This window comes from Rutilus rutilus (genome assembly GCF_951802725.1).
Source record: "Rutilus rutilus genome assembly, chromosome: 7".
NCBI lineage: Eukaryota > Metazoa > Chordata > Actinopteri > Cypriniformes > Leuciscidae > Rutilus > Rutilus rutilus.
Window position 1 is genome coordinate 11733624 of NC_140221.1, and position 24612 is coordinate 11758235.

The window sequence follows — 24612 nt, forward strand, 5'->3', positions numbered from 1 at the left end:
CCAAAGCAACTAAAGATGTATATGCATTTTCCAGGCCTACTCTTTGGCAAAGGTAAAAAAAAACATGGGACATAAAGACACTGTAGAGACCAGTTGAATTAACTTGATTTATTTTTCTGAACCTGATACTATGCTTAAACGAAAGCAAAACGTTTTTATAACTAAAATCAGACTACTTCAATGAACAGCTATCTAAATAATAAAATACAAACTAATATAAATGGATACATGAAAGCTAAATGGAACAAATTACTACATACTGTAGGATTAAATAAAGTTACATATTTCTCTGACTTTTTATTCATTTTTCATAGAGAAATGAAAGAGAAAAAAAATACTTCTTTCCTTCTTTCCAACAAAAGCAACTATTTCTAATTATCCAAGTAGCATGGATGGTTATTTAACTGAACAGGTTATACTGCATCCAGTTCACCGGTTGACTATATTCCATGCTAACCTAAAGTATATGTATACCTTAAGTAAGTGATGTTACAGGGAAAAAGGAGCTATTGGTATGTCTGGTCCATTTTATAAGGGCTTGAAGATAGTTAAATGTCTACAGCTCAAAGATATGTGTAGCCATTTCATTCTCAAGCCCAAACAAAAAGAGTCAGACCTACGATCAGATGATGTTTACAAGTAGGCTACATTGAATTTAAGCACTGGTTAGTCAAGATGTTTGGACATCTATACCATTCCTTTTTCCTATCTTAATTAAATGAAATGTTGTTAAATATTGTAGCCTCATGCACATACAAGAGCTTGTCTATAAGAACAAACAGCACAATGATTCATTTCTATGAGCTGATTCTCACAGCGCTCAATCAGTTTATGGATATTAAAGTTGCTCTATTATTAAGTTGGTCACGTTTGTAAAATAAAAGCAGACTGATGACAAATACGTATCTATTTATACACTATATTTCCAGCAAAAGTGACCATGTCCCTAAAATGTCCTCAAAAATGCAGTTATCATCCTAACAATATCCCAGATTTTAACAGCATGAAAAATCCTGCCAGCTTCACGGTCACGCAAAACTAAAATCTCAAATCTCATATGTAGACAATCAAGATGTTATATTATGTTATTACATACGAAATAGGTATAGTTTAAATATGTGTACTATACATTTATATTATATAAATATGTATTATGATAATTAATATATAGTGCATATTAAATATTCAGTTATATAAAAATAGTGGAGTTATTGGTATGATCACTAGTTTGATCACTGCCACTCCATACATAGACATAATATTATCAATGAAAATATTTCTTGAAACAAATATATGCTATTATAATATAATCATTTATATTGTTTAGTTTAAATAGTTTCCGCTTCCGCAGCTGAGATATGAGATAATAATAATAATACCATCCATTGTTATTATGAATAATGCTTTATAAGCCAGTGAGGTCGACTATGGCTTTAATAAAAATGGTGTCATCTCTCAAATATGAGCTCTTGCCTGCCAGCTTGGCGAGGGGGCAGAAGAGAGGACAACCGCTGGCAATGTTCATCTCACTGATGGGTCTCTGGAAGGATGTGGAACTCACGTCAGGCCTAAAGGCATCAATGATGTGCTCTCTGTTGTTCTGGTCCAAGAGCATTAATGTCACCTGGAAGGAAAAAAGAATTACAATCAATGTAATGCCAAGCTTATGTTCTAAAGGTCATATCGGACATCAGGTGACAGAATACATGTACTAACCCTTAGATAAAATAGTTATTACAACCACCACATTCATTCTCAACCATTTAACATTTATTAGTCAATTATTCATTAGATGTAATATTCGAACTACATGTATTCTACAGTTTATATATGTTGAATATTACAACAGAACAACCTCAACATTCAGTCCATGCAATAAGTGATTAATCCAAACATGAGTGGTGTTGTGATGCTTTAGTTGGTAGAACAACCCTAAATAAAAAAGTAAAAGTAAAGAGTAAATGAACACCTGAAAGAGGAGTGAAAGCGTATTGGCTCATTTACCTTCTGGCTGAAGGGCCACTTCAGCAGTGCATCGTATTTGCCCCTCATGACCACAAAGAACAGGGAGAGGTGAGTGCCCCGACCTGTGCCGTCACCGTTCAGGTACAGTCTCAGACACATCTTATACCCATATTTACTGGAGTAGAATGCTGAAGAACAGAAGAAAGGTGCTGAACAGCAGGGTCAGAAATTAACTCAGGCAAAAACATCACCCAAAGGTGACTAAAATGCTTCACAAAAATCAGCTCCGAAAACAGTGAATACTTGAATACTCGCACAAATGTGAAACAGCTACTCAGCGCGAGAATTTATTTAAATTAATAGATTGCACTGAACTATGACATAAAATGCTGTTTTTACACAGACACATATGTTATCAATTTTAATCGGTTGATGGAAAGGCATTTAAAAATGCATTCTAAAAATAACCTTCACATTAGCTTAAAAAAAATATCCAGTCAGGACATTTGCTCTCAAGTTCCAGACGAGTTCTGCTTACAATTTACTATTTACGAAATGCAAAGTAGGATTCAATACAAGGTCAATCAGCAGCATTTGTGACAATGTTGAATACCACAGAAAATAATGTATAGTTATACTGTTATATAGATTATTCTCCTATAACCACCCCTTGGTATCATGAAAAATAACTGTAAAGCATGTACACCCGGTAACTTTCGTACGATGTCCCCACATACCAAAAAGGGAGGAGACATAACTTCCTTATATGGAGCTGAGCAGAGCATATCAAAGCTATGAGATTTATATTTCTGCCCTTAAATCCTCTGGACGCTGGTACGGTTTACGTCCACTGTAAGTGTCTCATGGTAACCCTGATTTTTGCTTAAAATTTAAAAACAAACCAAAGGGTGAGTGGAAATCATTTTCTGTTCTTAATCGACAACATGCAGCAAACACTGCTGATTGAGCTTAACCTGTACTGAACCTTGAATCTGAACTTAACCTTACCAGGTGAGAACATGGCAGGTGCTCGTCCTCCCACTGCGTCTTGTCTGCGACGAGAGAAGTCTGCTATTTTCCAAATAAACACTCCGTCGTATGTGCAGAACTGCAGCTCCCGCAAAGACTGATCGGATTCTGCTAACTGCAGATCTCGCATGGTTAAAGTCCGTTCCAGCTGTCGCACCTTCAAGAGTCACCAAACAGAAGAAAAACAGGGTTATGGAACTGACAAAGTCTGTCTTAGATGTAAAGTTAGCGACACTGGTACATTGTCTTTGGTTCATTGTCGCCTATTGTTCTATGGTTATTGTTAATGGAGTAGTTCTGTCATTAAATTAAAATAAAACCGATTAACTCTAAAGCAGCATTGGTGGAGCTGTAGTAAAATGATGATATACTGACATTTGATGGATAAGTCAAAACTTGTCTAGTGTGTCTTCCTTAGACTTTCACTTTGGTATTGTACATGGTTTTTGGTTCATTGGTGTTTATAGTTCTGGTAATTGTTAAAAGAGTACTGTAGTACTCTGTAATAGTTCTGTCATTAAAGGAAAGATTAACATTTTTGGTTGAACTACTCTTAATGCAAAACTGATTAATTAGCAGAACGTCCAGGATGGTTCCCACTTCATATCCCATGTGAATTAAGGATCATGGCAGAGACAGCGGAGGCTCTTCTGCTGGGGGAGGAAAACCGGTTTCACAAGTAACAGTCGACAGAAACAAATCTTGCTAACAACTGTTTCATAGTGAAGGCTTCCACTGGCAATCAAACACCTGAACTTTTTTAAATGATAATACAAACGGACTATTAAGCTCCAAAAAAAAGGGAAAAAAAAGAGAAAAATCAGGATAGTTTACCTAAAAATAAAAACATTGTCATTTACACTACAGTACATGTTGTCCCAAACTTGCATGACTTTTTTTCTTCTATAGAACATGTCGCGCCCAAACGTAACGCACCAGCACAGAATCAGAATTTTTTTTGCAAAATTCACTTACACAAACGTATCATATGGTTTCAGAAGTTGTATGGACCACTTAATGTATAATGCTTTTTGTTATTTTTGGAAACTGATAACATCTGTCCCCCATTCACTATCATTACATGGAAAAGTAGAGTTCTTTAAAATTTCTTCTTTCGTGTTCCACGGAAGAAGAAAAAAATCATACAGGTTTGTAACGACATGAGGATGAGTCATTTTTGTGTAAACTATCCTTCGAAGTAAAATGTTCCACCCATCTGTTATAAAACAAGATTGATCAATGCGTCATTATTTGGTTACCTGCAAGGTGAGAGCCTCGCATCACCTTCGGACACATAGCAGAGCATCAAAACCATCTCTGCTGTCCGAAAGAAAAAAAAAATCCTATAAATCCAACTTAGCGTGCGTGTTTTTTTTGTTTTGTTTTTAACTATTTAAGTATATAATTCCTGCAAGATGTGCGTAGTACCTTGTTTGACAAGTTCTCGATCTTTTCCTGGTCTAGCCGATGTTGCCGGGACAGCGCCTCCAGGGTGAGGGCCGAGCGTTCCACCTCTCTGTTCAACACACAAACTATGTTCTCCAAAGCTGTGACTTTCTGCTGCACACCAGGAGCGCCTCCTCTTCCTGCATTATGGGCGGCAGCATCAGCCCCCGCCAGAGGTGCATCTTCAGGTCCGCGATACAATCCCAGCCCAGAATCTTCCTGCCACTCCACAGCCCCCTCGGCCCGCAGGCGCACAGAGGACAGCACAGCCAGCATGAGACGCAAATGCTCCATCACACTGGTCTGCTCATGCTCCTGCTGCTTACCGTTGTCAACCTAAAAACATTCATACATTATTAAAAAAAGGTTACAATAAAACAAAAGGTGGTGTAATTTCTTTGATGTTAATGCATGGATGGGATATGTTTTTAAGAATAAAATGTTATATAAATCAGCTGAATTCTATATGAATAAACCCCTCTGATAGATGTTTGGTCTATACATGCATTACTAAAGTGGAGATTTCTGTCTCACTGCATGAGAAAAAAGGCTTTTACTGTAACTGAAATCTACGGATGCAAATAGATCAATTGTAATAAAATAAACACTGAAATGTGTATTTTTGATGTTTTCTTTCCATAAGTTTGTAAGATGTCGTTATAGAAGGAGAATAGTACAAAATAAAAAAAATGACCAGTGCTTGAAAAAAACGTTGGTTTTGCCAGGAGTATCTTGCCTTAGAAAAAGGGTTAACGACAACGCATCCTAAAAATGAGCTCTGCCACCACAGCATCCACTCCAACAACGGTGATCGCAAAGTCACAGTCCACAGATTGATGCATAATTAATAGAAAATTTCAGTTTTCATGTATGAAAGGGAGTCACTTTTAGTCAACATCCCCATCAGATGATAAATGATTATCTACTGCAGTTGACTCCCTTTAAAAGCGCATTTCTAATATGCAATAGTTTAAGTAAATGTTAGTAATGGGGACGAGACCGCCTATGCCGAGTCCAAGTCAAGACCAAGTCACCCCAGTTAATAATCAACAGTTAGGCCTACAGACTAAGCTAGATTGGGAATTGTTTAGAGGAGCAGTCTTAACGTCTTAATATGGACTATGCTTTTACTATCATTAAAAAAATCCCTACCACATGCATCATCTTCTGCCTATTTTTCGAAACTGCTTCAACAGTGCTGCTCTGTCATCAACATGTTAAGCCCACCCTGACTTTTTTAATCATAGTTAGGACATGCAGAGCAAATTAAAACTTTCTAGTGGTATGTATTCTAGTGGACTAGTGATGGGGACGAGACCGCCTATGCCGAGTCCGAGTCAAGACCGAGTCTTTGAAGGAACAAGTCCGAGTCGAATCCGAGAAAGCAGAAATCGGTCTCAAGTACTACATCACTAGTAAATGTCTGATATTAGTTTTGGCAGAATTATATTATTAATGAGCTGTCAGATCCACAGGTTGGAGTGGCAGTATAACTGGTGGCAGGTCAGAAGAGGAACACTCTGGTCCAGAGACATAACTTGCATTAGCCAAATCAAATTTAACATTTACATTTTTTTTGTTTACTTTTTATTTTATTTTTGTTTTGACATTTCCAATATTAGCAGAACAGATTCACTGGATTAATAAGAAATTGATATTAAAATGTAAACCGTTAAGCAAATGTTAAGATGAAATCTCAAAAAGTCAGCATGAGCTAAACTATTCACTACAGCATTAGCACTACAGTACAGCACTACAGGCTGTCCGAACCAGGCACTGCTGCAAACGGACCAGGAGGGGCAGCCCTGGGGCGGATGCTTGGGACAGCCCTGGTGACATCATTACTATTTATCTTCACGCAGTTGAAGCTGCCTGAGCTCATTAAATGTGCTTATACTTTGCTTGTATACTTTTACTTATTCTGCAGTTTCCCCACCTCTTCCACTGGACACACCCTTGACTCTATTCCCAGAGCTCAATATCTGTGATGAGCACAGGCACTACCCACTGCACCAATACTGTGACCACCCTCTTGGTGACCTAACTGACCGACTTTCATTTTAGATTGCTATGTTTCTACTGCAGCCCTCCATTTGTGCCAGTTTATTCTCTGACCAGTAGAGGGCACGTTCTTAAAAAGAGGTGCACTGGGGAAATCCTTTGACTTTCCTTGAAGACTTCAGAGGTAGGCAACACTTCATTTTAACTTACTAACTGTGATCTCAACAGTAGAGAACAGAGGTGTGAATTTATGATATTACATCTGTTACCGTCTGAAATGCATTTCCCCCAATGATTCACCAACTTTACATGTTCACTGATTACAGTACTGCATATATTTCTTAACCGAGAGTTTGGGACTTTTCTAACCCACACTCCAAACTATTTACATAGTTTGGTTTTATTTTAAAGTCATGTGGAAAAAATGTAAACTGAGAGACAAAATAGATCCCACTGGTCTGACTAAGTCAGACAAAATAATCTAAAGGCTTTTGAAAGTTCTGACACATTTCAGAATGACTAGAAGCCCATTCACATTAAGATGGTAACTATAACAATAAAGATATCTGTAGTTTTGAAAATCGCTCTAAATGTAAAAAAAATAGCAGAATGACGATAACAGCACTGAGAAACAATATCGTTGGAATCATTTTCACACTTTTTTTTCTAGCTGATGAAAGATAAAAACATTGACAGCCATTTAGAATCCATCCTACTTTAAAGAGGTTTAGCATTCAACCCCCTTAACTGTCACCGCCCTGCTAGCAGGACACTTAGTGCTCTTTTTTATTTATTGCCTCTTTTTTTCTATCACATATTTTAGTAATCATCTTAAATTAGGCATCATTTGAAAGCTTAAACACTCTTAATTCATCCTGTGAAAACCGTTTTGAAATTGGACATTGCGTTACCATTGAAATGAGACTTTACATTCTTTTAGCGGGCTCCTCCCTAATAAAATTAGTGGGCGGTTTCGCGTTTCATATTACAAAAAAAACTATTTTATAAATCAAAACTTTTTTTAATCTTGACAAAACAATATCGTCGGAAAGGTCTGAGACTCAAGGCTCCATTGTTTGGTGAAAGGAATGTATTCATGCATCCAAAAAATTCAATGGAATGTGGGTGTCACCCAGTGTCTATTTGGTATTACGCCAAACAAAATCTCATTGGAACTTACATTTTTGTGGTATCAACTTCAAATTTGGAAAACAACCTGGTTAAGCATATGACTTTGATTTTATAGCAAAACATTTTTTGTAAAATATATTTTTTATATTAAATATAAAATGTTAAGAAGTACAGTACATTTGCTTTGCAGTAAACTTGAACTTCTATAACTTTTTTACACTTTCATGTTTTTGACGTGAACAGACCTTAAGAAAGACTGAAATAAAATACTTTTTATTGGCTGAAAGACTAAATTCTCAACATGCTAATTAACTTATCAACTTATCAACAATGCTTGGCACTTTTTCCTAATCTGCAAGCAGGCAGTAGATCTGCTGCAAACAACAATTTACACAGAGCCTCAAACTTTTTAGAACTCCAATTTGTAACCGATTTTCAATGGAGCTGTCAAAGTACTTCCTAATACAGTGTATATTAGGAAGTACAGTGTGTGACAGCCACATTGAAAACTAGCTACATTTCAAGTTCTAAAAAGTTTGAGACTGTGTGTTACTCTAGTGAAAACACCATAGTGAATCAATCAGTGCAAACTTGTATGAAACTATATGACACAAAACAAAACTTGATGGTTCAGCTATGAAGATGAAAAGCAATGTGGGTTTTAAGTGGTCAGATGTGCTGTTCAGAAAAAAGCATGTAATCATTTTTTTTGGAAGAAGCTCAAACCATTTCCACCCTTCTATTCAGAATTGACTCAATGTCTAGTCTGATCCAAAATGCATTCATGAGAAATAAATACACACCACTGCCCTGCAGCCAATCTCACTGAACTGGCACGCCGACTTTGACTTTGCACAAGATTTGGTGTGCTCTTGAAACTGCAGAAAAAGAAAAAGAAAAAGTCAGAAAAAAAAAAAAAAAAATTATGAATGAAAATAAAATAAGGTATCCCTATTCCTCTATTAAAACTGACATACATAGCAGATTTGTATTTTATGATGATTTTAGTACAATTTATGACAGCACGTTACTAGCAGTTGTGTGCAAATGAAACAAAAAACATAGGCCAATATACTTTCAACATTCATACTGATAAATACCACAATTAAAGCAGAAATAATGTCTGGCTGAGAACAGAGACCAACCTTCTCTCTGGGGATTTTCTTTTTACCACAGTCTTTGCATTGCATGGGGAATTTCTGACATATTTCATCATGGGCCTGAGACAGAAAAGAGTAGGAGGGGGAATCAGTAAAGATGATATAACAACTATTTCACCTGACCTTTCTGCTATGTTGCTCAACTTTAAGCTACTTTCATATATGAAAGAGATCAGCAGCTTTCAAGCTCCAATAATAAATAATAAAGGCCCGGTTTCACAGACAGGGCTTAGACTAAGCCAGGATTAGACCATAGATCAATTAGGACATTTAAGTAATTTTTATAAACATGCTTAGAAAAAAACATTACCGATGTGCATCTTAAAACTAAAAAGGCACTGATATATTTTTAAGATCAGTCAGTGCAAGTTTATTTCAGTGGAAACAGCTCAGACTTACATTTTAGTCTAGGACTAGTCTTAAGCCCTGTCTGTGAAACCAGGGGATAAAGTACCTTAAAAGTAGTCTATATAACTTGCATGATAACTGTGTGAGGAACAAAGAAAGCTGCTATTCATTGACATGTTTGTCCTTTTCTCTCTAAAAATGCCAGTCATGGTTGCCATTAACTTTTATAATATGGAAATTAAGCTTGAATTAAAATTGTATTATTGCAACACATCGAGTCTGTTGGCACATCAAACATTTAAAGTACAGAATGTACACAAACCACAGACCAATCAACAGCAAACTTGAGAACAGACCACTTCTAGGGCTCTTACCTTAATTTCCTTAAAGTTGAATGTGACCTTGCAGTATTTGCAGTTCAGGGTTCTGGCCTCGCATTCCCGCTCATTGTGGCGGTCTTTCTCGCTAAGCAAGATGACTGCTTGGCATGCTTCACATTTTACACGTTCAAAGTCACAACGACCTTCATGTTGACCCTAGTGAAGGAAAGAATGATCTGTAAATTTCTAGCAGGAATGTTGAAAGGAAAAATATCATAGTTAGCTTACTATGATGTAGTATGACTGCCAACTCTTGAATTGTCTTTCATGTGCCCCATTTTCAATTATCTTGAGACTGTTAACAGCTTTGTATAGCTGCTGTTCATTCAATTTATTCCCATGTTATTTGTATGCATTTCCTGTTTTCAAGTTAGTAAATGGTCACAAGACATCACTGGTTGAAAGTACATACCGACCTTGTGATTAGAACAAGACAGAACAATTGTGTCTGCATTACCCCAAAAAATTTCTGTTAATTTACACAATTTCAAAAATCCCTTTATGTGCTTAAAGGGATAATTCATTAAAAAAAAAAAAAAAAATCTGTCCGTCTGTTCCTTGCGCACACACACACACACACACACCACATATAAATATATATATATTTTTTTTTTATTATTATTATTATTATTATTATTACAAATTTCTGGTTTGGAACAACATGAGGTATATAACAAACATGTATATAACATATAACAAATCGATGTTAAAATCATGTTTTTAGAAATTGTGAACTAACATGAACAAACAATGAACAGTTTTTTTTTTTATTAACTAACGTTAACAAAGATTAACAAATACAGAAACAAATTAATTGCTCATGGTTAGTTCATGTAAGTTAATACATTAGTTAATGTTAACAAATTAAACCTTATTGTAAAGTGTTAACGTTTGTGCTTCACTACCTCTTCATACTATTAGTTTCCATTCTCAGTATCTAGATTAAAGGTCAAACAATTGTAAAGCAGCAGTGTTGCGCAATTGCCTATTCATGAAACATGATATATAATTACTCTAGAGTTACTCAGAAAGGGTGTGGTAAATGCCATGGAAGTTATATCCGTTACTCAGAAAAACCAAACAAGAAGATTAGCTTCAAGCTTGTTTGGTTAGACACACCCACTTTTTTTCTCTTCAAATTTCAAAAGCTGCATTTCAAGCAAGCACATGTTTTGTGCAAACTGTGCAATCAAGTTCATGTGAAATGCTGCTCGAAACATTTTACTTCCATAATGTGACGTATTTCTAGGTGAAACATCACAGATCAAAGACCACAGTTTCAAAGATGAACTGACAACACTGTAGCTTTCGGCAGTCTGTAAAAATATACCTCATATTTCTCATCAAATCTAGTTGTACAGTCAATCGCAAAGCTCTTTCCCATTGTGGATGTGTCATTGTGTGTTTTTCGCGGTATTCACGCTGAAAACAAACACTGCCCAGTCTTTTTGCCACTTAGTGGGCGTAACCGCAGTGGTAAATCTAGCACTTAAAGTCAACATGAATTTAATACATTTTAAGGAAGTACAATTTGATCCCATTTACTTTCTAAATGGATGTTCCTGATCTTATTGTGAGCAATTTATCAGTGCAGATTATTCAAAAGAAAATTAATTGTGTCCTAACTCCTGATCCAATTCATTCCCACTGGATAAAAACCAATGGGTTGCTAACGACAATTTCTGTTGACTTTACTGTCAAAAAGTACCTACAAATTAATTCTGGAACAATTGACCTGGGATAACTACTGCAAAAACTTTTAGGGGAATTTCTTGCTTTATCTCTTTAGTCACCATGTCTCCCACACAGATGAATCAACACTGATTCAGAGAGTGAGTTGTGGCTTCAGAACAGCTTTAGTCAGGGTTAAGTTACTTAGTCACTAAATCAGTCAAAACGGAAGAATGCAGTCAGACGTATGCTTTTACCAGCTAAATGGAAGTAAAAAACCAAGACAAAGTTAAACTAGTTTCAGGACAAGAAAGTCAGAATGGAAACTTGGCAAACGTTTTTGTTAGCAATCAAAATCTGTTATGTTCACAGGTGATAAATAAATTATTTCTCTCATCTTATGCAATCAAATACAATTATAACACTATATCCACCAGCTGTCAAATACCTTAAACTATTCAGTAAACCTGTATAAAAAGAATTATTTGATGAAAATGAAAATTTTGAAATGATTTACAACATACCACAAAACCCTTTGAAATTTGTAATGAAAATAAAGCCTTTCTCAACTAAAAAATAAATAAAATAAAAAATAACTATAATTAAATTATAATTGCATAAAATGGCAATGAGAGGTTTTAGCATTATAAAAATACAAAAACTACACTGCCCAAAATAATGAGCTTTTAAAAACAACTTGCTTTTCATACGGTAATGCTGGTACTTTCCAGCTAGCTCTGGGACTTTCCGAACAACCCCCATCCTTCCTGCTGATGATGAACTCTGTGAGCACTGAGCAGTCATTATTCTTTTTTTAAAGTGTCAAAGTCACAACAAGACTTTCTATTTTAAAGTCAAGTCAAGTCCCCTTTATTTATTTAGCTCTTTAAACAATACATATTGTTTCAAGTCGTCGGGCCGGTTCTGCTTAGTAATTATCAGGTTATTTGCATAACGGCTGGGTTTGGTTTGAAATATGTGCAAAGTCACTGTGAGGCAGCCTATCATGGTAGTTTGCATTTAGAAATGAAGAACATTCTATATGACAACAAGCTGAAGCTAGATGAACTATGTTCTTTCTTACCTCATAGTCTTTCAGTGTACCAGACCAACAACAACCATCATTTGGGCATTTAGCAGGCAAGCTATCAATTTCTCTTCGTGCTGCATTGTCAGGAAATGCCTAGGGGGAGTCAAAGACCATGGATTTTTTCATTAATGAATACCTTTTGAAATTCTATTCCTGTACATGTCATTGTGGAGTTTTTTTCCCTCCACTGTGTAATTCTACAGTACCTTTGCAGTGTACATTAGGCAAGAACAGCAATGCATACACTGAATAGGAGTTACCAGGAAGTTAAAAACAATGTTAGATTTCCAAGAGGTATCATTTAAGAAACATAGCTTACCACTGTAATATTGAGCATAGACATCGCCTCTTCAAATATACCCTCAGTACGACAGGCTTCGCAGGGTATGGGCCCTGAGCTAATGAAGAGGAAAGATTTTACTTTAACAGTGCAGGAGAGGAGAGCATGGGGAAAAAGGCAATCAAACAATAAGCAGACTTTAAACACCACAATTTTGGGAAACCATTAATACGCAGGTTATTCTTTCCTCTGGCCATTTATGAAACAAGAAGAAAGAAGTGCTTTGATAATGGTAAAACTGAAGTGAAAGCAGCATGTGTGCAGAAATATATGAAAGTATGTTGCAAGAAATGTTGGAAAGCATTCAAGAAAGTTTACCCATATTCTCTTTTTATTAGTGTTGCACAATATACCGGTACTAGAAAGGTATTGTGATACCCTGCTTTTAAAAATGGTATGGTTCCTCATTTTACTAGTACTGGTACTTTAAATGGCAGCGTTTTAATAAGAACCGTATTTCCTGAGTTGCATTGACGTGCAACAACAGGGCAGTGTGTGTCCAGCACTTTGCTTCCACTCTCTGCAGACGCACTGGCCATGCCAAACTTTATATATCTGCACAGCACAGGACTGCTTAAAGTTATGGACATGTGAGAGTGATTAAGAAACATGCATGAATGAGAAAATAAAGTGTGGTATATATTCTTGATGTTATTAAGTTATTAAGCGGAATAAGCCGTGTTGTCGCAAATTTGTAGTAACTTCTTTAAATTAATCAGTTTCAAATCAAATTAATGCTGATTTTTTTTATATAGATTACGGACATGGCACCTGAGGACTAATTCTCATTTTTCTCAGTTATTTTACTTTATTTACAGATACAATAATAGGCTCCTTGTTACCTACTAGTGCACGTACTCACATGCGCACTCTTCACAATCAGTGCTTTAAATCTCTTGACAAACTAAAAGACATATGTTCGAAATGAACAATATACTGTAGATTGTGCTGAATGTGAGCTTGCTTATTTTGCTCAAGATAAGGATTTATTAAGCATTTAAGAAACTGCTTTTAACCACTGGTAAAGAGCTGTCATTCCAACCACACAACTTTGCTGTTTGCAAATGTTCGTTGGAACTATGGTTTCGGGAAACACTGACTCGTTGAACTATGCTGATAACGACCATAGTTGGCTAACAATGCTTTTTGGAAACGCACCCCTGGCTGACGTATTATAAAAGGCTTCAAAGGATGCTGTATATAAACTGACATTTATCTGAGTAAATGAAGGGTAAGCAAATGTATCCGACTATACAACATTTCTTGCAACTGAAAATGAAACTACATTTAAAGTTTTGAAAAACATTTCTTGAAATTTAAAGACTTCTAAAATATTTTAAATCATTGATATTTGTTATTCAATTGAACAAGGCATGTTAACAAACAAACAAAAAAAATCAGGAATGCTATTTGTGAACAAAAACCAATCGAAAGGGGGCATATTATAAGTTCAGTTCAGCATGGAGGTCTTTCCCGGTTGCTTTTTGCTATTTCTCGTGTTTCTTTGTTGATCTGTAGACATTTTAATAAAGGTTGTTTAAGGTGAACGATTCTTTAGAATGAAAGTCGCCACCAACTGGTGTAATCATGTAACTTACAGAAAGTCACAGAATAATTCAGCGAAGAAACCTAAAGTTTTTAGTGTCACTGTCTGGGATGAAACGAAATTCCCACTCCAACGAACACAAAATTTGTTCACAAAAATTGGAAGAGCTGGTGAAAACAGAGATTTTCTTAGAAGGCTTGTGCCGAGCTGCCTATATGCACAAACCAGCATTGTTCTTTGAAACCACAATCACCAGCACACAGACCTCGGACAAGCTCCTGCCCCAAACATTTCACTTGCATCCTGGCATGAACGGAGACAACAGATTTTTCACGCCGCTTCCATTCACCAGGGTTCCTCATCTATACCTTAACTGCATATTCTTTAATAAAGTGCCCTCTGCAGTTATTTAAAAGCATCTCATTGTCTGCGCCTCATCTGCTCCAATATAGCTATTGCAGGCAGCTGACATAATGGAACATTTTGTAAATTTGCTGACATCACTTTACACTAGAAAAAAATTGACCAAGCAACTTGTTACCAGGCCAAAAGATGACGGCACATGAGATCATGTGTGAGTGTGAGAAACCTGTGGTGTCCTACGTCAGATGGCAGCAGCACGTCTGGGGCCTGATGTATAAACGTTGCGTATGCACTAAAAAATGCACTATGTGGCTTAGCAACATAAGACTCGAATGGTCCATTGTCCGGTTTGAATAAGTCCAATGACAGTAGGCTGTAAAACCTCCTACACAGGTGCTGTTGGTGTCGTACGCAGACAGTCAGTAGCCTAATGATAACCATTTTTGGGGTCTTCCCAATATTATGAAAAATACTATTGTATTTCAAGGATAGAATTTGAAGAAAATGGTAAGATAGGCACGTTTTATTTTGTAAAATGTTTTGTCAGACGATTATTTACACTGCAAAAAAATAAGGCATATCTGTTTCCATTAAAAATATATAAACCATCCTAAAATATATGTTTACCTTATAGGCAAAATTGCATAAATTAGATTTGCTTAAAGCAATTAAAAATAGCCTACTATTTGGCCCGTGGAAAAGACTGAGAATAACTTTTCTCTGAAAACTTTCTCTGAAATGTATTTCATCAAATATTTATTTATTTATTCTAAAACAAGGCAAGAATACTGAATGATGTTTAGTAATGTACTGTGACGGCACAAAGTCCTTATCTCATATTTCCCTAATGTCTTGTACTGTTAAACATGGTATCACATGGATGAGAATATGCAAATGGGAATAATATGCAGATGACATTATGCATAGTAAAACGAGGTGTTGTTAAGCTCCATATATGGTTATTTCGGGGAAGAGATGGGGTGGAGATGCATGTATAGAGGTCGACCGATATGTTTTTTTCTCTGGCCGATATTTATAAATTGGGGCAGCCGATGGCCGATATATGATGCCGATTTTTTTTTTTTTTTTTTGCCGATATGTTTGCCCGATTTTCCCTTTTTTTTTTTTTTATCTCATAAAATCAAACCATTAATACTAAACTAATACAAAAAATTGCTTAAATTAAACATTTACTGAACAACACAAGCCTCTCCAATCAGTGCTTTTGTATAAAATAAAATAAAAAATTATGTATACGTTAAATAATAAATACCAGAGGTGGGAGACTTGAGTCATATGACTTGACTCGAGTCGCAATTTTCTGGACTTGAGACTTACTTGACTAGATCTCTGAAAAGAATCGACTTGACTTTAGACTTGCTCCTTGTGACTTTAGACTCGACTCGGACTTGTGCCTATTTACTTGAAATGACTTGTGGAAAATAATTGTTTTCAATTATTGTGATTTTTTTATACATTTAAGAATGAACTATATATTTTCCAATACGTCGGCGAACCCAAGCTACTCTTCTTTATACGCATGCGTAAACCGCTATCCGGAAGCCGCTTGCCGCCTGCCAAAACAGCAGATCCCTCCGCGGACAACATGGACACCGCAACACCAACACCAACACCAGCCCCAGCCCCGAGGATAATAAAGTTTGGGTTTAGAGATTACGCGTACACGGCCAAGAAAAGAACGGCTGTGTGTAATATCTGCAGTGCCAAGATAAGTGATTCATCGGCCACAACTTCAAATTTCATTCGTCACTTCAAGTTGCACAGCGAGAAGTAAGTGGTTGGTCACTGGGCCACCGCAAAGGTTTTGCTAGTTTTCAAGCACGAGGTTTTCTGTGGTATCTATCTACTTCCAACTTAAATCAGGGATGCAAACAGCGCACTTTTCGGCGCCTCCCGCTTTTTTCACGTCAGTTTGGGTGTCAAAGTCATCTGAAGTCATTCCATAGCTTAATGTGAGGGACAGAAGTCTATTAACATCATTAAAGTATACGGAAACTTGTTTTCCCTCCTCTGCGGCTGTCAATCATTCTCCATTCAGTATTCAAACAGCGCGCGCACCTCTTCCGGTTGGATGCACGGTAAAACTCTCTCCAATATGATATATTCACATTATAATGCATGATCTGTAGATAAAAGGCTGTGGATTTGCATAAAATTACTATTTTGTTGGAGTTTGTTGCTGTTTTTAAACGACTCACTACCGTGTGCTTGTTAGATCACACACATCACAAGGACTATGAATCGGCATCAAACGCACAATAACTGGAATTTAAAACTGTGAAACAAATGATCAATAAACTGTTGTGCGCTCGACATTTCTTCGCTTTGTGCCTTTGAACTTTTAAATGCGCACTTGTGCAGCGCTGCACACTGTGACTCCATGTTGCTTTGAGCACATCATTCTGCACCCGCGATGCGCGTACGCGCTTTGTGCGCTCTGTTTTGAAGCGTTTCATATTATCATGGTTTTGCGCACTGAAAGATTGTTAAAAGCCTATATTTTTTATACCTAGCCTGCTCAATACATTTAAAATAAGCATAATTTAATTGTATATTAGTTCTGTGTAGTGTAGGCTATATAAATATATACACTTCTGAATTCTTGACATTAATATACAAATATCAAATTGTGAAATGTATGATTGCCTGATTGAATTTTATAAGAGTACTAATAGTAATTTGTTTTTATTAACATGTTTAGATTTTATAAAATTACTGTGCAGATTTTTTCAAGAATGACTTTTTGCTGCTGATTTATACACTCTAAATAAGTAATAAAAGTCCCAGAGTTAAAAAATGTGTAAAACGAGCCTGTGTGTGACTTGGTATGACTTGATGACTAAGTTGCGACTTGACTTGACTTGACTTGACCCTTACAACAGAATGACTTGACTTGACTTTGACTTGCAATGTTAAGACTTGGACTTGACTTGAGACTTGCATTTAGTGACTTACTCCCACCTCTGTTAAATACACATAACAGGTCATCAAAAATCTAGACTGTCAAATAAACTTTTAGATGAAAAAAAAAAATGTTTTAGTGCACAAAAACTTTCATAAATAAAATAAATAATATAATAAGAATAAGTTATAAGTAATAACTTACTTGTAGGTTTAAAATTCTACATATGGCACATTTATTGTTCAACAAAAAAATTGTATCTATTTTTTTTGAATTATTGCACTACTATTCTATAGTGCTTAGACTGTTTTTTGAGCATGTGTGCGGCGGCGCTCGTTTATGGAAATCTGTTGAGTTTAGCGGAGATTCAAAATGGAAATATTGGCACGAGTTTCTAACATTTACAGATAAAGAATATACCTGTGAAATGTAAGTTATGCACTGAGGAAAGCACTACATCTCAAACACATAAAACAACGCAATTATCTATCTATCAGTCAGCACATGTATCTTATACCCCTCTATTGTAAGTTGCTTTGGATAAAAGCATCTGCTAAATGCATAAATTAAAAAAATCTACATTTTAAATACTCAACAGCCCCTTCTCACCAAACTCACAAAAGCAGGTGGTTTTGGCAAAATTACTACATCCTTCCTTGCTCGCAAAGCAGTGGGGATGTGGATTACAGGAAATCTGTGCAAGCTCTGCCGAGAAACCCTGAATGCAATTGGTGAGCCAAGACAGGAACCACTAAATATTTATTCTGATTTGTTTCAACAGGTTATGACCAGGAGTTCCTTTAAAGCAGTGGGGGGACGATTGGTGGAAAAAAAACTGCTGGACTCAACAATGCAGTCCTACTGTACATTTACTAGTGATATAACACCAAATATAGAACATTTATTCACAAGACCAACCCGCTAATAATCCACAAGAAAATGATTAACGTAAACTATAACTGACTGTCATAAAACTTTGAACAGCGAGCACTGACGTCACTGCCATTACAACATAGGCTGAGGTGCCTCACGTGATCCAAGTTAGCCATTACGCTTTCTCCAATGGTAAGAGATACAGACCCTCTCATCTCCCTATAGTAAGACAATCTCTGGTACTTCTCATTTCTGTCCTGAATACGTCCCCCATCAATAACACTCAATTCAGGTTTTCAGTCTCTACTAATGAGCTGTCAGAGATAATGTGGAAGTTATACAAAATGTGTGGTGGTTGGGTAATGCACCGGGTGATGCCTGAGGATGGGTGTGACAGGGACCTCATGTTCTTACATGTGTTGGTAAGTATCAAGAAAAGCTTTTTTTTTTCTTTTTTTTATTACTCCACTGGTATATTTCTAGAATTTAGAAAAATAGCTTTGTTTGGCATGCTTTTCAAACAGCAAATTTAATTCACAGTCATGGACAATTCATTCAACCACTTTTGAATTTATTTTAATTTTGGTTGTAATTTTTGTATGAATGCTACAAAGTGGGTAATAAAATACCCATTCATTAATAAATAACTATAAACAAAGCATTAGTTATCTAGTATTATAGTATCTAGGGCTGTCATGATTACTCGAATAAATTCAAGTGCTCAGTTTAAAAAAAGTCCTTGATTGAAATGTACCCATGTACGTGACGCTTTAATATATGCATGCATGTTATGCATTTCTTCCAGCGGCTCAGAGTGGCTCCGTTCAAAGTAAATGCTGCACCTCATGAACTCTGTCTCTGCATGTGCTGTTTGTTTGTGTTTCCAATAATGTGCATTTGGGAAAGCATATGCAGTCTGACGCGCTTTGCGTTTATTGCAAAGTGTTGCACTTTTATCATTTACATGCCTGGAGCTCGTCTCGAGAGCTCGGTTAACAAACTCCATCACTGCATATGTTATGAGTTTGGGTTGCTTATAACGTTCATCTAGGAACCCAATGTGTGCAATTTCACCAACACAGGAGAATACATCAATATGTTTCTAAATATGCAAATTGGTGTTCATCACGATTTCTAAATAAAAGTTTAAACACTTGCGCTGAGTTTGCATGTTTTGATGTCCACATGTAATTGTTTAAGAAATTACAGTGGCTGTACCATTTCTATCATAAAGAGTTGGTCAAATATTAAATATTAAGTAGACATTTGAATAAATGTTGATAGGCCAATAGGATTTGATCATGCTGTAAAGTGTAACAACAACAATCACCAGGCCGTTGGCGTCCTCTGCATGTATTTGTTATTAAAAGTAAATTAAATAATTTGATTGTTTATATTATGTATTTTAAAAGTGTTGTTCAAAAAAACCTTATGATTACTTGCTTTTGATACTTTATTTTAACAAATTATTATTATTGCCTGCTTGTTATTACATATGTAATTTAAGTCATTTTAAAGGCTATTGTTCACTTAGGTATATTTTTATTACCACAAAAAAGTATTTTACTCGATTTATCATCAAAATAATCAACCAATTACTCGATTACCAAAATAGTCGTTAGTGACAGCCCTAGTTGTATCATATAAATACTTGTCCTAATAGGCGAACAACTAAACGTTGACAATAATTATAGCCAAATGACTGACACCAAGGTAAAGCTCACCAAAGACATATCCACAGAGGTAGTATATCCAGATGCAAGGAGAACCCTTTGGGTTAAGAGGCAAAAGAGTGGATGAACATCAAGCAAAAGGAGGGATTTTTTCCATCTAGCTACAGTGCAGTGGTAGATTAAAGAGATTGGGAATGTCCATGGAGAGGGTGGCAATTAATGCAGAGCATGAGGCGGAAGGTTGCCCTGGGTACCTGGTGAGTTGTTTGAAACAGAACACACAGAAGCGATGTCCACACTGTGCTTGGAAAGGTTTCCTAAGAATCTCTTTGCATTGCTGGCATTGATATTTTGGTTCCATGGACACCGACAACACTTCTCGAGATATCCCAGGCAATGTGGAGTCCAAAGAGGATGGTAAAGATGGACGTGCCATTGCCTTCCATTTACCCACAGTGCCAGCAGTGCTTATCATCTGTAAAAATGTAGAGCACAAATTATCAGAACAACAGAACAAAATGTTCACGTTCAGTCAACATGAAATTACATTTACAACACATTTTACTTTCATTATATGACATATTTAGTGAAGACCAAAATAAAAAATTTACAGTTGACTGAGGAGGGCTACGCCTGATACACCTTCAGTCCCCACGTTTTCTTTTCAGATCTACTGTTTGCTTTTGTTACCAATTGCCATACCCTTTATTACATTAACTGCTGTTAAATTACTGCATTAAAGGAACCGTATGTAAGAAATGTATTTCAATTAATCATAAAATGGCCCTGATATGTCACTAGACATTAAGAAATCATGTTCATTTCAAATACTTATATCACTGACAACAGTAGTCCGGCCAGGATATTGTCATTTAAAAGTGAAGTTGCAGCCCTCAACTGATGTTGATGTTGTCATGTTGTGTTTTGGCCTGATGCCCCACCCTCCACCTATCTACCAATCACGAAGTCAGTAGTGTTTCGGCATCCGGGTTGCCAGCTCTGCTCTAGTTACCACAGCTGCAGCTACAAACGTGTCGGATAAAAAATGTCTAACGTTAAAAGACCTCGTTATGAATCCGAAATTCGTCGTGACAAAGTCCGAAATAAAACAAGGATTTGTATAGGAGATGCCTTTGAAAGATGGAGACGGCTTAAAACGGAGAAGAATTTGAAGACAGACGCCAACGTTACTAATTTTCTCCTGGACAGGTAAGATTCATCTATGTTTGGCTAACTTGTACTTAATGTAAATGGACATTTCAAATATTCATGACAGTCGAACAAAGTTATGCATGTTCGTGCAAAGTAATGTTACGTTAGCGCATATGGAGGAGGTGGGTCATCGAATTGAAAAGGTAAGGAATTGTTTGGGAAATAAAAACGGTGTAGGACTCGTCACTTGCCATTGGAAGCTCCTTGATGCAGCCTACGTTCCTGCTGGATCCTGCAGCCTATCTGGCAACCTCGAGTCAGGGGGGAGGGGGAGGGGATACAACGCTCTACAGTAATTTTAAAGTGATTGCAGTACCAGTTTTGGCCACAATCTTACATACGGTTCCTTTAACTATTAGAAAATATTAGCACGCCTACATTTTTTATGCAGTTGTAAAATGTGGGTGTTGTAAAATGCGGTTGTTATAAAAAGTGCATTAAGCCGCAAAAGAGGCACTGTTCCCTTTCAAGGGAACTCAAGTTGCGTCGAGATTGACGCTGTGGGAACACTGCATGATTGTGTCGTAAAGTAAAGCACTTGTGAAATCAGTCCAATGGCGTATAGGCGGGTGACGTCATGGCAGGAAGCTATAAAGCGCACCCAGACCAAACATTGTCAGCTTCTGTCTTCAGCAAGCGCTCTGTGTGAAACTGTCTCTGTCTATTTATTGTTGTTTGTCCACAAGCATATTATATATCTAGGCAGGAGTATAATGGTGAGCAAACAGCATTTTGGATTGTGTGTTCCTCCCAGCCCTCGCTTCATTATGAGTGGGGATACACGCGATTTATGTGTTGTCTGTTTGGGAGTAGAGCATGCACGGTCAGCTCTAGTAAAAGGGGGCTGACAGTGTTCATTCATAAATTCTCGACGTGTTATATATGCACCATCGAGAGTTTTAGCTCTGCTCCTGTTGGCTTTCTTCTCGAGGGAAGAAAGTCAATAAAGATTCTTTGGCCCGGATCTCGCGTTTGCTGAGGAAGCGCGTAGATTACGGGTTTGCAATAAGAAACTGGTGGCTCAGATCTCGCGTTTGCCGACGTAGCGCGTAGATTATGGGTCTGCATCTCTGCAATAAGAATCTAGTGGCTCGGATCTCGCATTTGCTGAGGCAACGTGTAGATTATGGGGGCAGACGGGAATTTCCCTTTCCCTCTTTCTCTCATGATTGCGTGCAAACTAATTGTGTGTGTTTGCAGACAATTATTTATGGTTCTTTTTGTGTTGATTTATTATAATATTTAATTTTGAGAAATTAAATTAAATATTAGTCTGGCTTTGAAAGTAGATATATTAAAATAATAAATTCAACCTTTCATCCAGACCAAGTTTTCTATCAGACTGATATCTGGCTACATTTAATTTTGATGAAATTAAATGTTAATCCTTATCTGAGTTGTTGTCCGTTTCTACTTGTCTGGTTGATATTTGGCTGCATTTCATTTTTGAGAAAATTAAATAATATGTTCTCATCTGATCTTTGAGGAATTAGATGTCTGTATTAATATACTATTCAGCCTTTCATCCAGACCGTGTTTACTTGTCTGGTTGATCTTTGGCTGCATTTAATTCTGAGGAAATAAATGGTGAAATTCCTGGGGGGAAATGGATAAGGCCCCGATCACACCTGACGCGTTTTTTGCAGTGAGAGGCGCCTTTTTTCAATTGGCTTCCTATGGCAGTGAGCGTTCTGCGTGCTGTTTATGCGCAGGGCTCGCAAAATTTCAAAATCGCTGGTAGCCCTTCGGGCAGGCACTCTCCAGATTTTGGTAGCCCGAAATGAATTTTACTAGCCCATATAAAAAGACTACATTTTTAATGTAGAATATTGGTTAGGAGTCAACACAATGAATCAAAAACTTTTTCAAAACACAAATATCAACAAATATGCATCTGGTTCTAACTGAACTGAAATGTGTGTGACCAGTATGGAACATGAATAACTGTATCTGTGGGTTAGGGCACCAATGGCGCCAGACCTCTGAGAGCAGTCCCCTCTGGGGGGAAGTGAAGTGGTTAACACCTTACTATACAGCAGGGATAGGCAACTCCGGTCCTGGAGGGCCACTGTCCTGCAGAGTTTAAATCCAACCCTAATTAAACACACCTGAACAAGGCAATCAATGTTTTCAGGATTACTAGATAGATACAGGCAGGTGAGTTTTTATCAGGGCTGAAGCTAAACTCTGCAGGACAGTGGCCCTCCAGGACTGGAGTTGCCTATCCCTGCTATACAGTGCCCATTTCCCTTCGATGCCTTCAGGGGGGCGTTCTGCCAACCCCGCCACCTTGTGTGTTTCGGGGTGCAACGGTCTCCAACAAGCCCATATCTCCATGTTCGCCCGGAAACGTAGCGGCACTGGGATGCTCACCCCCTCTGAGGAGGGTCTCAGAGCCATCAGTTCGGCTGTTCCCTGCCGGTTCGCCGCTTCGGGGCACCGAATTGGTCGCTCAAGTAACACCTAGACCAGTCTTGAGAGACCGGTTCTCTTAATAGATTTTTTGACAGCATGGGAACTTGTGCCAAACATATGTCAACAGAAGCAGAGCGTTTGCTCACGAGCCCCCACTAAAAGATGGGGGTCGGGCTGGCGCTCTCAACCGCAGCCTTCAATGGGTAAGACGGATCTGAGGACCATCATTATTTCCAATTATTCCAATTAAATCTGCGATTCTCCAGATTTATCCAGAGTCGTGCAGCTCTACATGCATGATATTGTTATCATGGGCACTTCAAAATACTGTGAATAATTATTCATTACAAAATATTCCGCATTTTAAGAATACTTTTCCCATCAACCGTTTAAAGGAGGTGTACATAAAATGTACATTGTGGGCACACACACTGTACATGCTACCCTTAAGAGATATCATTAGGAAGCATGGCGTTATTAGGGGCCAAGCACCTAAGGTGCGTAGGCACCTATTGTATCTGTTCCCGTTCTTATTATTCTTCCGCTTCTTCCGCCATGGAAGTCTATGGCAGCCCATAGAACCGTTTGCTGGAAAGTTGTAATGGTTTGACATTCTGATAGAGGACAGTCCCAACATTAAATACACCAATTTTGGTGTGTCTAACTCATTCCCTCTAGCGCCACCACCTGTCCAAAGTTTCACTCATTTTATGCTAATAACTTTGGAACCATAAGGGCTAGAAACAAAATTTCACAAAGTTGAGGCATGATGCCAAAATGACTATTCCGGCTTTATCTCTGCCAATGCCTTGACATATTGACATCAAACTTTGTATGTTGTCACCTTACTCTGACCACATCACATCAATTTTGTAATTGCGCTACTTATTGGTCGAAAGTGATAATCCATTAAATCATATTTTAAATTACTGATGATTTTTCAGCCATTTCGCCTAAAATCCTCTTTAAATGTCTGTAATTTCTCATTGTTGCAGTTGGTCTGACACTTTCAGCCATGTTGTCATGTCTTGTCGTCTTCTTCTGCT

General features: G+C 37.2%; 1 protein-coding gene across 5 annotated transcripts in view; it reads right to left on the reverse strand.

Annotated features, from left to right (window-relative positions):
- Window positions 1-93: 93 nt before the first annotated feature.
- traf2b (Tnf receptor-associated factor 2b) overlaps window positions 94-24612 on the reverse strand; it is a 28528-nt gene continuing 4009 nt past the window's right edge. For 2 of the 5 annotated variants that reach the window (XM_084413212.1, XM_084413210.1), the window contains 10 exons: window positions 20194-20414; window positions 12541-12619; window positions 12216-12314; window positions 9455-9616; window positions 8718-8792; window positions 8376-8450; window positions 4423-4776; window positions 2974-3151; window positions 2005-2153; window positions 94-1624 (listed from right to left, as the gene is read on the reverse strand). In XM_084413212.1, the coding sequence (XP_084269338.1) occupies window positions 1406-1624; window positions 2005-2153; window positions 2974-3151; window positions 4423-4776; window positions 8376-8450; window positions 8718-8792; window positions 9455-9616; window positions 12216-12314; window positions 12541-12619; window positions 20194-20414 (1611 nt within the window). In that variant the 3' untranslated portion in view covers window positions 94-1405. Of the gene's footprint in view, window positions 1625-2004; window positions 2175-2973; window positions 3152-4422; window positions 4777-8375; window positions 8451-8717; window positions 8793-9454; window positions 9617-12215; window positions 12315-12540; window positions 12620-19990; window positions 20415-24612 lie in introns of all 5 variants that reach the window. The other 3 variants (XM_084413211.1, XM_084413209.1, XM_084413213.1) reach the window with 2 other exon arrangements.